The sequence below is a fragment of the Microtus oregoni genome, unplaced genomic scaffold (genome assembly GCF_018167655.1).
Source record: "Microtus oregoni isolate MIOR12 unplaced genomic scaffold, Mior012 000055F_ref0000237, whole genome shotgun sequence".
NCBI lineage: Eukaryota > Metazoa > Chordata > Mammalia > Rodentia > Cricetidae > Microtus > Microtus oregoni.
In genome coordinates, this window is record NW_024543831.1 from 6,431,583 (window position 1) to 6,447,396 (window position 15,814).

Consider the following 15,814-nt stretch of genomic DNA (forward strand, 5'->3'; position numbering starts at 1 on the left):
GTTTAGAGATAGTAATTCATTCATTCATTCATTCATTCATTCTCTCTCACTGTTGGAAGAATCACATAGCACTTAGCACTTGGCTGGATAATACTCCATTAGCTGCTGTTGCTGTGGTTAGAGCAGCAACAATACATTTCACAACAAATGTGATCTAAAGAAGGCTAAATCATAGTAAAAGAGGGAACAGTCAGTGCTAGGGAGACTTTTACAGGCGTGTCTTTATGTATACTGTTTCCTGATCCACTGCTCAGTGACTGGGAGAGATGGAGAGAAGAATGAGGGCCAGGAGGACCAGTCTGTTCCATGAGCTAGCATCCAGCTTGATGGCTTTTATGAATTTTCTGTGAGCCTCACAGAGATGCAACAAAGCAGGCCCAGTCACCCCCATCCCACAGGCAAGGAAACCAGAGCAGGAGAGGCTTGACGCTGGATCACTGGTGCATGGAGGAGCTAGATTTTGAAATCTGACCACTTCAATCCAGCACACAAGGGCTTTTAAAATACTATCAGGACTGGGGATGTAGGTTGCCTAATATACCCAAGACCCTGGGTTTAAATCCCAATACCCCAAACAACAACAAATAAAACCAAATCCCTTTCAGAAATATGCTATGGAAAAGATAAACAAACAAACATAGGCTCTACAGGAAATGCCGGCATACATACAGGTTTAGTAGGGGAGACTAAAGAGGGGGGTCTAAAGCAGAGCAGGCAAACAGGGGAGGGGGTTGAACTGAAGCTTGAGTGAATGGAAGAGCTGAAGGGAGGATATAGGGAAGGGGAAGGGTAGAGTCCAGAGGCAGCAGAGTCGAGGAGCCTTTATGGTCAGCATGGCTCGGATTGGAGTACTGGGTAGAGAAACAACAGGGCTGGAAGGGCAAGCTAAAAAGACTCCACAGGAGGTTCCAACTACAAGGAGAGAGGAGGACGCACCATCAGTGGGGTGAGGAGGCAAGACAGTCTGGAGGTGGCAGGCAGTAGTGAGCAGAGCAGAGAGAGGCAGGGAGATGAGCCAGCAGTCCAGGCAGCCAGTGGGAAGGAGGATTGATGCCTGACATCCTGGGGACAGTGGCAGGAAGGAAGCACAGACAGCAGAGCTACCTCAAAGAAAAAGACCAGCGTGAATGAGAAGTCAGAACGGAGGAGAGACACCTGGAAAGCACGTGTGCCCTTAACAGAAAGAGGCCAGGAGGGGCAAAGAAAAAAGAAGCTGCCTGAGTGGGCAGAGTCAGCTGGTAGACTTCCTAGGTGTGTGTGTTGGGGGGCGGTGCCAAGTGAACCAAGTGGAAACCTGTATGAGGTGGCTGAGATGGATCTGGAGCTGGGGAAACAGGTCTGAAAGCTCCTAGCACAGGTGACAGGTGCGTCCATGAGGGGAGAAGGGGGTTGTGAGAGGATGGGGACCTCAGAAGGCACAACTGTAGAGCCAAGGAGGAAGCAAGCAGAGTGGTGAGCACCCCACATTCACAAAGGATCAAACCCAGGAAGCAGGAGCGGAGTGACCAAGGGGAAGGGAAGATGCTCCCCACATCCATTCATGAGAACCCAATATTCAGAGCATAGTCATGGCAGAATACCAGGACACGCAAGTCTATAAACCGAAGACCATGACCTACATGGGTGTAGCACAGAGACTTGGATTTAACTTGTCATCACCTTCCTCCTCTACCCTCAAAGAGCAACTAATAGATCTTAGGACTGGTTCCGTCCAGTCTGACCAAGAGCCGTCTGTCACGTGCATTTATTCCAATGAAGCCCACACTCTCTTTGAAGGAGTGCAGCTTTCAAAGCGTGGTGGATTTCATTGTGCGGGAAGTGTCCTGCCCAAGACGACATGCGTCTGCCCCTAATTGAAAACAGCTTTGCTGCCCTTATCTTCTTTGATGAGGAACATCGGTCCTGAAATATCACTAGGTCTGGTCTCTTCCAATTTAAAAGTGTCAAAAATGTTAAATTGGCACAAAAGTCCCCATGCTATTAATAATAGAACGCTGGTGAGATTTAACGAGTTTTAAAAGGAACAAACCTTTCCTTGGAAGTTGCGGCTTCCGCAAAGAGGGTAACCACCAGTTTTCTAATTCCTTTTGTGTCGACCCAAACCTCTGCAGCCGGGAGCCTCACCGGACCTTTAACAAGCCAGGCCTCTGCGCGTCAGTGAGTATTCCAGTGCCCGCTCCACCGGGCCTGCTCTACTCTGCTCAACATTTGAGCCAGTGTGTCAGCCGGCTCAGCACTGCGTGTGTCTACCTCTCTGTCCTTACTGACTAGAGAAGATACTCTGGAGGGCCTTATGAGCAGATCCCTTTCTCAGGAAGGAATGGGATCCGCTCTCAGGGATCATGGGGTTTAGGGTTTCCTGGCAGGAGCTTTTTACAGTAGATATGAGTACAGTCAGTGTGACCCCTGGCTTTGTGATTCTGAGTAAATTGCTTAGTTCGTCTCCGAGGCTTCAGTTTTTGGCCATACAAACGTGGAAACTAGTGGCACCGAACAGAATATAAGCTGTGAGCCTGAAGCAATGTTTTCTGCTGTCACCATTGAAACCACCAAGGCAAACACCCTGGGTCTCCTTTCTCCTAATGACTGGTGACAGAAAAAGAAACTGTGAGCAAACAAGGTGACAGTGTGGGTGAGCACACCTATGCCGGAGGTACGATGCTGGCATTAGCATGGGGCTGCTTTCATGATTGAAAGACCTGCCCAGCGTGATCCAGCAGTGTTTCCCCGACCCTGTGCCTTCTGGGGGATGACATAATCAGGTCCTTCAGGTGACTGGCAGGTTCACACATGTTTCATGAACCAACGGAATCAAAGGCGATTGTCTAATTCAGTCCTATTTCCCTTGCTTATGCCCTCAGCAATAAGAAGCAAGCAAGAGGAGCCATAGAGATGGCTCAGCAGGCAGAGGCACTTGCCACAAAAGCCTGGTAACAACAGTCTAATCCCTGGAACCCGCCTAAAGGTGGAAGGATAAAACCAGCTCCAGAGATCCTCTCACTTCTACCCGTGTGCTATGATGTGCACACACACACATGTCATGCATAGACACACACATGCGCGCGTGCGCGCGCGCGCACACACACACACACACACACACACACACACAGATAAAAGTTTAAAGATTATCAAGAGAATATCCCTAGTATGTGCACTCCTTGTTTAGGCCACGGTCATTAGGTGAGGCTAAGTGTGCTGTCCTGGGGAATTAGAGGCACAGGACACACCTGGATTATTCTCCTAGCATCTCAATCTTACTCCATTGTAAGCTGTTTAAAACAATATTGTCCCATTGCAACAACGAGATACATTTTATAAGGTCAGTCTGATGGTCCTGGCCTATAATCTTACAAGGCCTGCACCATCAGGGAGGCTGAGGCAGGCAGGAGGATAGCAGGGTCAGGGCTAGACCAGTGAGACTTTGTCTCAAAATATAAAAGGCTTGGGGGTGTGGCTAAGTGGTGGGATTCTTGCCTCATATGTGAAAAGCTCTAGGATAGAGTGAGAACAAGAACAAGGGTGTGAGAGATAAACACAGAGACAGCGGGGTAGAGAGATACGGCAGAGACAGAGACAGAGAGGGAGACAGGTTCATATTTTTATGGAGTGCCACACAAAATCTGCAGGCATTTTGAAGATAAAAATACTTCTTGTTTCCAGACCCTTTGTGGGCTCATGTGCACTCTTATCTGAGAAGAATGTGGGTAATGTTTTTTAAAGGCCCATGTGACAAAGTAAGATAGAGAAGCTTGAATTTAGGGTTGATAGACAGTTGTCTGAAATCCTGTCCCCAGGACGAACTGTGGCATCCGAGAGCTGAGCAGTTCTTGCTTCTCGACACCTTTGACTCTCCACATGTATGCTCTTGGAGGGAACAGGAAGCAAACAAAGCAAAATAGCAGTTGACACTCCCGACATCCCTCTACAAATAGAAGAGGGTATAATCTTCTTCCAAATGATTACAGCTACAAGGGAAAGGCCTGGACTGCTGGGGAAGATGGCATTGTAGAAACTGGTTCTTGTGGCTGGTCCTGGAGGAGAGGAGGTGTTATTTCCACTATGACATGGAACAAAGCAATTGACAGCTTCAAGGGTGGGCTAGTGCAGCGCAAATCTTCCCGAGACCAATGACGGTAGCATCTCTGGAGTGCATGCATTAGCCAGGAGCACTGCGTGCATTGTTCTGACCCTCATAGCAACTCGATTCCACTCCGTTTTATAGATGAGGAAACTGGGGCTCCCTTAGAAAATCATGCCCTTCAGATGACACACATGGAGCTGCTTTCTATACATTTCAGAATTCAGACACGGGGCCCAAGCAAACCCAATACTGTCATGTGGGGAGGGAAATGGTTTCTCACCTTCAGAGCCCAGTCACAATCCATGAGGGCCTTCTCATAGTCCCCAAGCTTTATATAGGCCTGAAATGACACAAACACCTGATATCAGACACAACTCTGTATCAAGGAGTCGTTAGTCAGTACAGAAAGAACAGCTGATATCAGCAGGTAAAGAAAGAACTTTGGATTTGAGGATATGGGGAAAGCTGGGAACCTTATTCACAGGTGGAAGGTACAGCCTGGAGCAACCAATATGGAAGTCAATGTGGAGGATCCTCTGAAATGACCCAGCTATAACACTTCCAGGCACTTCTGCAACGGACTCCACACCCTGCCACAGAGATACTTGCATGCACATTTGGCAAGGAGATGGAACCAGTCCAGATGTCTATCAACATATAAATGGGTAATAAAAATATGATACACATACACAATGGGGTTTTATTCAGCCATAAGGAAACATGAAATTTGCAGGGAAATTGATAGGTCTGGGAAGTATATAAAAGGGGCAAAAAGACAAATACCATTGTTCTCTCTCAAATGTGGATCCTAGCTTTAATGTATGTGTGTATATATTTGTATACATGTAAGTATGAGTAAAGGTCATGTAGCCAGCAAACCACTTTTCAAAATAATTAATATTTACTAATAGTAAAATTGGGAGAAAGAGATAAGGAATATATCTATCTATCTATATCTTTATCTATCTATCTATCTATCTATCTATCTATCTATCTAATCTTTTTCTTTTCTTATCAAGAAGCACCACATAGATTTTAAGTACTTTTCTTTTGGAGAAACAGAAATTGTCATCCCATGTAAGAAAGGAAAACTGAGCACCAGGAGGAGAAGTGATTCTCTAGGGTCTCATTTGCCACCAAGAAGAGAGCCGGCCCCACATCTAGGTTTACTCATGACCCAAACTTTCTCAAGGGACTGTGAGATTCTTAGCAATAAGATGAGCTATTTCCACGAAAAAGCCAATCACAGGTGTAACTCTTGGGGAACCAGTGCATGCAGTCAAAGTGGGAGGCAGGCAGAGGGCAGCTGGCTCCTGGGCTCTGCAGGACAGCCCCACTCCCTCTATGGTCCTGTGTCACCCTTGACAACCATAAAGGAGGAAGAAGTCAGCACCATTCTCCATGACAGTCGTGACCATGACTACGGCACTGTAAGTTAAGGTCCCAACATCCCTAAGGCGTCACCATGCACTTCAACAATTTATCTTAGGCAACCTTTTATTTCCTCCTTCCTTCCTTTCTTCTTTCCTTCCTTTTAAGACTTGACACCTTTGTGTCATTTCCATCCTCTTTTGCTTTCCCCCTTTTTCAGAAGAACTGGTTTTCCTAAATGGCAGTTAAATTCCAGCTTTATCTAGTGAACACCAGCAATCTTGATTATAACATTAGCTGTAGGGGAGAAACAAAGGCAACGAGGGGGTAGGCTTTTCTTTTTCTCCTTAATAAGCAATAGTCAGTTCCCAGCATCCTTACTGATTTCCAGCACTGCCTGCAAACAGCAGAGGCATTTTAAAAATAGTGGCTCAAGTGATTCCTAATACCAGGCAGCCCATTCTGGGTTTATTTGCCTCAGAATGCAGGCTCTCGGAGAGAGGGCTGGAGAGCTGGAAGAAATTGCTTCCCCAAAGCTTCTCAGTGCTCTTCCTGGTATTTATCCACAGCCACTCTTAATGTGATTCTTACGACTAAACAAAGGGTGACTTAAAATTGAACACGGTAAAAATCCAACTAATCTAGATGCATGGGGGTGGGCAACCTGCACTAGATCCAAGTCTGAATTATGCAACATTTTCAAAGCAATTCAAACTCCATTGCTTTCTAATCACTTCAGGGTAACTAGCCTGAATGAGCATGAGTAGGTAGATATTTTCCAAGACCAAATTTGGTGCTGACTATGAAGGAAAAGTAATCATTGTACTGACTGCTTACACTTAAGTGATTCTTCTGAACTCTTTAAATGGGACGTATGGCTCCAGTGTTATGTAAGTAATGGGATACCGGAAAACTGCGACAGAGCATTGGGGGGAAATACATGGTGGATTCTGTCCTTAATAATTTCATATTTATAATATTTATAATCTTGTTAGGGCAATCAGACAGGCACTGCTAAGGTGCCTTCTGGCCATCTTTTTCTATGGATTTGCTTCCTTATAACAATTTTTTTTTTTTTTGCCACAAATGAGGGTGGGAAAGGACTCCTGGGCTCCAGTCAGATGCATGCAAACTGCTGAGGTAACGAGGCTGTACTGCTCTTGGATTTATTCGTCATTAAATCAGTGTGACTCTCCAGACTCTCCAGCCGTCAACTATCCTGCCTCTTGCTTTGAATGCTTCTCTTCCACAAAGCCCAGACAGGCATTCTTGAGTTAGGGAGATTGGAGCTGACGAGGCCTCTGCGGCTGCCTCTCTTTCTGGTAAACGACGTGGCATCAAGTCTGTCTCACGGAGGTTCTGATGACAGGTCCTGTCTGTCATGGGATCACGTCCACGGATCTGCCATCCCAAACTTCACTGTGTCTCAAAGATAAGGTTACTCGTGACGTTTTGGTTTCAGATGATAGTTATCAGCCTCCTGCCATCATTAAGCTGCAGGCTGGAAACAGGGTTGTAGCGGGAGGGCTAGGCTGGAAACATGGGGTGTAGGGGGAGGGTTAGGCTGGAAACAGGGTTGTAGGGGGAGGGCTAGGCTGGAAACATGGGGTGTAGGGGGAGGGTTAGGCTAGAAACATGGGGTGTAGGGGGAGGGTTAGGCTGGAAACATGGGGTGTAGGGGGAGGGTTAGGCTGGAAACATGGGGTGTAGGGGGAGGGTTAGGCTGGAAACATGGGGTGTAGGGGGAGGGTTAGGCTGGAAACATGGGGTGTAGGGGGAGGGTTAGGCTGGAAACATGGGGTGTAGGGGGAGGGTTAGGCTGGAAACATGGGGTGTAGGGGGAGGGTCAGGTTGGAAACATGGGGTGTAGGGGGAGGGTCAGGCTGGAAACATGGGGTGTAGGGGGAGGGTCAGGTTGGAAACATGGGGTGTAGGGGGAGGGTCAGGCTGGAAACATGGGGTGTAGGGGGAGGGTCAGGCTGGAAACATGGGGTGTAGGGGGAGGGTCAGGCTGGAAACATGGGGTGTAGGGGGAGGGTCAGGTTGGAAACATGGGGTGTAGGGGGAGGGTTAGGCCTGGTGCTTTGAGAAACTGAGGTTGCTTGTGACATAAACCTGAAGGGAAAAAGCTTCAGAAACTTTGAATTCCTTAGAAACTGGATGCAGGCTACCCAATCACACAATCAAAAAGCAGGTTTGATAAAATGAGGAGAAAACTAATTAGGAGAGCAGCCTTTGAGAGTCCAAGTTCTCACAGGCTAGTTCAGCCTCCTAGTTTCTCCTATCCATATGGGATCCAGGGCCTGGTCATCATGAGTGGCGTGCAGGAGCCATCTTGCACGGTGAAGAATGCTGGTTATGCGCTGCTCTCCCCAGACCCAGTCACGCGGGTGACTGAAGACGGCAAGTATTTCTGCCACAGAAATTGGCACAGGCGACAAACAGCCACAAGAGCTGGTTGGAAAACACTTACCAGCCCACCAACGATACCCTCTACCTTCGTCTCTGCTTTGACAGGCTTGGCACCTGTTCTCTGAGTCGCCACCGTGGACCCTGGCGTGGGTGACCTACCTGGGCTCGGTTGGTGTACAGCACCTTCATGTCCTTCAGCTTCCCCAAACCCTCAGTGTAGCAGAGGATGGCTGCCTCATAGTCGCCCTTGACAAAGGCCTCATTCCCCTTCTCCTTCAGGGCTAGGAGAATAAAAGGCAACAGTGAGTCCTCATCACATGTCACAAGGTCCTTCCAGATTGCGGACTTTCCAGCTCAGTGCATTGCCACTTAGTTTTCTCTGCAGCTATTCAAGGTCCAATTTCTTTAAGTGTCTATTTTCCCCTTCAAGTCTATGTCGAGTTTTCCTCAGAGAAACAACATTTTTCTGAACTGAGGCTTACGTTTGCTCCTCCCAATTTTATTTACTTTTGACCAAGGCAAGTGCCCCATAATCTTTGAGCAACTACGGAATGGACAAGGTCTATATTACACATACCATCAGGTGTTGAGGATAGCCCAGAACACACTCAGTACATTCACGTACCCAGCCCCAAAGACAGTACATCTCTTTATCCATTTTCATTTATTTCATATCCCCCTTCTCCTGTTTCACTTTTTTTTTTCTGACCATACCTTTACCCTAGGCTAGCCTGTGGAGCCTCCCTTCTTTCCTACTTCCCATTCAGAAATCTGATTGACTTAGTCTACCTGGGGGTGCCTGTTGAGGTTGTATACTGCTCTCTGCGTGTTAGTAAGAACGAAGGACGGACCACCAAGGATTTCTGCCTGGTCAGGTCCTCTGACTGCTGGTCCATCGTGAACCCACCCCCCAGGGCATCCAATGTCCTCACGCATCAGCATGCAGACTTTCATGTATTCTTTCCAGCTTGAGCCATCCTAGCTATTGAAACGTAAGGACCGGCAATTACCATCTGCTAGGGCTCTGCTTTCTCGTCTTCTCTTGGCTCGTTCCTTTGCATCCTTCTCCACCGATGCCAAGAAGGCCTCTGACAGCAAAGCAGTTACAGCATTAAAAAAATAAAAAGCCAGATAATCCAATCAGTCCTTTAGTTCTCAATTCAAAGGAAGCTACTGTGGGACTTCACAGTTGTACCTTTAATGCATACAAATGTAGGCACACACATGAATGCACATGTGTCTACACGCACACTTGCATGCATAAACACACATAAGTACACACATTTCTGAGGCAGCTAAAATGGCACTTTCTTTTTTCTTTTTCTTTTTTTTTTTTTTTTTGGTTTTTCGAGACAGGGTTTCTCTGTGGTTTTGGAGCCTGTCCTGGAACTAGCTCTTGTAGACCAGGCTGGTCTCGAACTCACAGAGATCCGCCTGCCTCTGCCTCCCGAGTGCTGGGATTAAAGTCGTGCATCACCACCGTCCGGCAAAATGGCACTTTCTTAATTTGCCATTAAATGCTGACCTGTGTGTATTATTATGTGTGATGGCTGTCTATGCTTCAGATTTGAAGTATGTCTTTTAAGAGAGTTTTTCCTTTGAAGGGAGACCTTTTATTGTTGTTCTATTTGGTATAATGAGCCTCAGAGCTGAGCAACATGGAAAACACCAGCATCCCCTAGGGAGGGAAGGGTAAATTGGATCATAAGGAATAATGGAATCCAGTTTACAAAAGATTTGCCAGGAGAAAACAAAAACCAAACCCCAAACTCAGGAAAGTCTCTAGATGCTGCCTCTTCAGACCAGAGCACCCAAACCTTGGTGATTAGCAGAGTTTTGTTCCTGGATTGTTTGTGAGCCCAGAGGCTATAATTTAAGGGTTTGGAATTTACATTCTTAAAACAAACAAACAATAAACAAAAAAAACTGATCCTGATCCTAAATGAATAAAACCTACTAGAAGAGAGATGCTGCCCTTACCTGGGTTCATTTCATCTGCATTCTGCAAGGCACGGGACATCATAAAAACAAAGAAACAAAGTTTAAAACTCAGTCTCCGATAAATGTGTTTATCAGCCAAGAGAACAAAACAACCACAAATGAGCAGTCAGGTTATGTCCTTTACCCCCAATACTGATGGCTCCCAAATTTACAGGGCTTGCAACATTTATAAAGCTGGAGTTGTAACTGTGGACATAATTCCGGGCCTGATCCTGTAGAATCAAGATGGCCCAAGTCAAGGGACCCCACCTCCCAACCTATGACTATGTTAGAAATATGAATATGAGTTTAGAAACACGACACTCAAGCTCAAGGGGTAGAGAGGTTGGGTTTTCACTAAAGGAGGAGAAAAAAGCACCCACAGAGTTTATACTTTCCATATGGAAAACAGATTTAGCAAGCCTGAAATACAACACTACTCCAGCTTCACTGGACAGTCTGAGATCGCACCAGGTCTCCTGACTGAATCTACATATAGAACTCTATAGCAGAAAGGGAAACCTCGGGTGCTCTTGGGGGACTGATCATGGTCTTGTTCAAGGTGGTCCTGCATCCGTCCTCTTCTTGATCTCTCTCCATCAGCTGCAGCTTCTTTTCTGTCTCCAGGACAGCTTTCTGCTGTATGACGGGATCATCAGAATTCATCTCTTGAATTAAATTGGCTAGAGGAGAAATCACATGTGACTCAATTGAACAAGTCCTTCAAAGGGAAAAAGACTCCATCCGTTGGGAAGGATGCTGTTGAAAATTGATAAGGTCAATCTTAAGATAGAAGAGGGTAATAGGAAGCGCAATGAGTCACTGGGACTAATGTGAAACAAGAATGAATAACATTTGTTTTACCTAGGGTGGGGGGAACAAATGGCAAGATAATTTAATGCTGGGCTCCACGAAATAGAGTTTTAAAATCACTGTTCAACACAGTAGTAATTTATGGCTCGTTTATTAGGAGTTGTGTATTTTGATGACTACTAGAGAAAAATGATGAATAAAAAATATCCCTTTGTTTGGTTTGAAAAGCTTGTGATCTTGTGTGGGAGACAAACATAATAGAAGCAGCTTTGAGATTCACAAAACAACAGGGTCCTCCTGTTTAACTGCCTCCCTGCCTCTCTTCACTGCACGGTCTATCCAGACTGGTGTCCACAGACTGCCACTCAGAGGGATTTCTCTCCTCTGCCCTCCCATCCCACCTACCCGATGAATCTGCTCATCTCACTCCAACTTCAGATTGATCGAACTATCCATATCTAGCAGCCTTGACTAGAGATGCTGAATATTGATGGAGAAAGATGGGTAAATTCCCTGGGGAATCTGGTCCCAGTTTGACTGGACCGCCAGCGACCATCACACTTGTAGCAATCCTATTATGCCATCCTAGGGTAGGCAGTCTATTATTCTCTCAAAGAGTTTCGAGTTTGGGGCAATTTATATCTGATCATTCCAAACAGAGGACATTGCTTATTAATTCAAAGAGGGAAGGGATGACATCAGGGATGAGCTCTTTTAAGGTCATGTTGTTAAACTCACACAGTGGTTCTCACCACAGAGGGATGCTGTCTCTCTTGTGTGAGGTTTGAGCTTCTGCTTATGCAAGGGGGTTGAAAAATGAATTCTACTCTAGAAGCAAAGAAAGTCATTTGTGGCCAGTTTTGCTATCTATCTGAACATGCTTGATACACGGTTTTGTAAAATGTGAATTAGCGTGTAGCCTACATTTTATCTGGAATACGCTTAAAAGATTTTGCATGGTACCTGTGGTTCTAGGTAGTGTGGACACCATGAGTCAAAGGTAACCCAGTTTAGTATTGAGAGGTATCCACGTGGATTATTTTTTATGTATCAGATAATAGGTAAATGCTGAGTTGAATACCTATATGTGCATGCTATATATTCTTCAGGATATGACTGTGTCAAGTTTCACAGCTATGAGTAGTTTATAATAAAGAGACTCTAGGCTGGCCCAATGGCTAAGTAGACAAAGGTGCCTGCTGCCAAAGCTGACGGCCTGAATTCCATCCCCAATATCCACAGGGTAAAAGGAAGGAACTGACTTCCAAAAGTTGCCCCCTGACCCTCACGTGAGCATGCACATTCCCTCTCCCTGGTAAACAAATAAGTGTAATTTTAAAAGATCTCATGATGAAACCCTAGACCGTGTAAACCTAACCAAAAGTTTTTATGAAGCAAATGGAAGAATAAGTCGAAAGAACAAAGGAAATTAAATAAGCAAATAAATATAAAGAGGCTGCACTCCTTCACATTGTTGCCAACACCTGCTAGTGACAAACTTTTAAAGTTGCTACCATCGTAATGAATGAGATTGGAATCTAGTTAACATGTTATTTTTCACTTTGCTGATTATGATTGGACTGAATATCTTATTAGTTCTTATCCTATTATGCCTATTCTTATTCTTGGCCCATTTTCTACTGGGTCATTTGTCCCCTTTGCATTGATATAAGTGACTTCTATATAAATTCTGGACTGGTCACATGGATTTTTTTAAAATTTTTTTCCATTTATTTATTTATTAAAGATTTCTGTCTCTTACCCGCCACCGCCTCCCATTTCCCTCCCCCTCCCCCAATCAAGTCCCCCTCCCTCGTCAGCCCAAATAGCTAACAGGGTTCCCTGCCCTGTGGGAAGTCCAAGGACCACCCACCTCCATCCAGGTCTAGTAAGGTGAGCAACCAGACTGCCTAGGCTCCCACAAAGCCAGTACGTGCAGTAGGATCAAAAACCCATTGCCATTGTTCTTGAGTTCTCAGTAGTCCTCATTGTCCACTATGTTCAGCGAGTCCGGTTTTATCCCAGGCTTTTTCAGACCCAGGCCAGCTGGCCTTGGTGAGTTCCCGATAGAACATCCCCATTGTCTCAGTGTGTGGGTACACCCCTCGCGGTCCTGAGTTCCATGCTCGTGCTCTCTCTCCTTCTGCTCCTTGAATTTTGCATACACATGGATGGAAATAGAAAACACTGTCCTGAGTGAGGTAAGTCAGACCCAAAAAGAGGAACATGGGATGTACTCACTCATATTTGGTTTCTAGCCATAAACCAAGGACATTGAGCCTATAATTAGTGATCCTAGAGAAGCTAAATAAGGAAAACCCAAAGAAAAACATATAGGCATCCTCCTGAATATTAACCTTCATCAGGCGATGAAAGGAGACAGAGACAGAGACCCACATTGGAGCACCGGACCGAAATCTCAAGGTCACATGGATTTTTAAAAATCCCCTTGGGTACAATGTCTTTTCATTTGTTTTTATGCAGGCTTGGATTGATCTAACATCCTCTTCCAGCCCTTTGGGCACCTGCATATATGCTCACACAGATACACACTTACACATAAAAACAAATCTGCAGTTTGGTTATTTTCTTTTCTCATCACTGCGTGAGATCCTTGTGCACACTTGAACCTCGTGCAGGGTGGGAGCACAGCTGGCTGAGGGTGAAGAGTCTTCCCCACTGTTTTGCCCTCCCTGTTACAGATGTGCAATGGGTTCCGCACGCCTCACTCCCCTCTGCTGCACTGTGTGCACTTTCTAGCACACTCATATCCTCACATGGATCACCAAAGAGATTTTTTTGTTTTGCTTTGTTTTGTTTTTTTAAAATCTCAAACACTGGAGAGTTAGATCACCATTTTTTTTTCCTGTGAAATTTTCCTGGTAATTATTGGTCCTTTGTTCTTCCACATGGACCTTTGGGCCAATTTGTTGAATTTGAACACAGACCACTTTGGGGATTTTGTTTTAGACTGATGGTGTAAAAGAATTTGGGGACAACTGTTGTCTTTGCCAAATGATACCTGAGGAAAAAATACATGTCTTTTTATACACAGATGTTCTCTTATTTCTTTTAATACAATCTGTATTGACCAAGCCCCATACTTCACCTGAATTCAGTTAGCTTCTCCCTGACTTTTTTCCTCAGGTCTTGGCTCTCATCAAGGGCAGCAGGTTGCAGTTATTGTTTCCTTAGGTTTTTTAGGGGTGTGGCTTTCTGTCAAGCCTTCCATGTTTTTGAAGACTTCTATGATTTTTATTTGTTGGTCTTAACATTTATTTAATGGTTGTGTTTGCAGGGGGGAGGTGAGGTATGTGAATGTGCAGGTTCCACAGAGGTCAAAGAATGGTGGGAGTTGGTTCTCTCCTCCCACCAGGTGGGTTCTGAGGCCAGAATTCTGGGAATCAGGCAGCCCATCAGCCTGGGCAGCAAGCACCTTCCCCCCTGAGTCATCTCTTCACTTCACTTGAACAGTTTCCTGCTACACCAACTCCAGTGTAGACCCTGCTTCTCCCACTGTCTGAGTGGCTCCCCTGAGCTGGTCTGTGGCAGTTTCCAAAGGTATCAGGGCAACTGTTTTACAGTGTCTTTCTATTTGGGTTTATTTGGTGTGTTTCTAAGGCTAGATCGACTTGGGCTATAGGACTGGAGAGAAAGACAACAGCAAAGCATTGTAGGGTACAAGATATCACTATGATTTATCATGATGGGAACCATGACAATTTGTGGAAGTTTGTGTCTGCCAGCTTCTATCTACTGTTGAATTATTTTCTACACCGCAGGCTTTACAACAAACATTAATGAAGCTCTCATTTAATGGGAGGAGAGGTATGCTCCGGCTTCCTGAAGGAAACAAAAGTTATCAAGAATTCACCTGGGTGGGAGAATTGTTTGATTCATTTACCTACTTACTTATCCAGTCTCATTCACGTCAGTGTGAATTCATGGATATTTATTTTCTACTTCGGATTATAATGTAAACCTATGTTGTTTATTCTGTTGCTCATATTGTCCCCATTCGCCCCATTGGGAGCTCTTTCAATTAAATTTTTTATAATTTTCTCCACGAAGATCTTAAATCTATTTTGTCAGTTTTATTTTCATATTGAAATGTGGCATTCCTGAGGCCAAAATGCAGAAATCTCATTTCAAGGTATGAATACAAAGGAAATGAACTCAATCTACGCAGAGTTCTTGGTACTCCCGTACTCGTTAGTGTTATTCCTGATAGAAGCACACAGGATCACTCGGGGACTAGACAGGAAAATGGTGCAGTGTAGAAGGGTGGTCACAGGAGGTTGTTTTGGGGCTGGAGAACAAAGAGAACAAGGCAAGCTGTAGCCAAACAGGAGGAATGCATGCTTCCATCATACTACCCAGAGCAGTGAACTATAGTGAAAGTCATGTGCTGTACACGTGATAACGGCTAGGAGGGTAGACCTTTAATGTACTCACCAAAAGAGGTGTCACGTATGTGCTTTGACAGGTTAATTTGATTGGCTTAATTAGTTCATAATATATACAAAATATTACATCCGTCATAAATATGCAAAATTTTGTTAAATAAAACTTAGGAAGATGTTTGTTTTAAAGACCATTTGATATGATATCAATGTTTGCCATCTACCTTCTTTGTATAATATTTGCTTGGTAAATATTTCTACATTTTTTTTTTTGGTTTTTTTTGGTTTTTCGAGACAGGGTTTCTCTGTGGCTTTGGAGCCTGTCCTGGAACTAGCTCTGTAGACCAGGCTGGTCTCGAACTCACAGAGATCCGCCTGCCTCTGCCTCCCGAGTGCTGGGATTAAAGGCGTGCGCCACCATCGCCCGGCATATTTCTACATTTTTAAGCACTCTATCTACCCCTGTCTTGTAGATATGTCTCTCTAGGCTCAAGCCTAAAGGCTATTGCACACTGAATATCTTCTCTGGGATGTCTTACTCATCAAACTTGACACACCCATCCTTCTTCTAGGTCAGCTCTGCCTCAAATCAAATGCCCCAGCTCAGTAAATCACTGACCTCCTACCTGCCACTCCGCTCTCAGGACATATCCAGGAGTTCTCGTTCTCTCTCAGCCCCCACAGCCAAAAACACCAAAGCTTGTCAAGAATATCTTCTAAGTGTGTTTCTGTTAAGTACTCTCTGCTCCCATTG

The 15,814-nt window shown here is 45.1% G+C and overlaps 1 protein-coding gene across 2 annotated transcripts in view; it reads right to left on the reverse strand.

The window, feature by feature from the left end:
- Positions 1-15,814, reverse strand: part of Ttc12 (tetratricopeptide repeat domain 12) — a 48,574-nt gene that overhangs the window by 24,379 nt on the left and 8,381 nt on the right. For both annotated transcript variants that reach the window (XM_041638627.1, XM_041638626.1), the window contains 5 exons: positions 10,367-10,527; positions 9,845-9,866; positions 8,875-8,952; positions 8,024-8,145; positions 4,362-4,421 (listed from right to left, as the gene is read on the reverse strand). In XM_041638627.1, coding sequence (XP_041494561.1) covers positions 4,362-4,421; positions 8,024-8,145; positions 8,875-8,952; positions 9,845-9,866; positions 10,367-10,510 — 426 coding nt within the window. In that variant the 5' untranslated portion in view covers positions 10,511-10,527. The remainder of the gene's footprint in view (positions 1-4,361; positions 4,422-8,023; positions 8,146-8,874; positions 8,953-9,844; positions 9,867-10,366; positions 10,528-15,814) is intronic.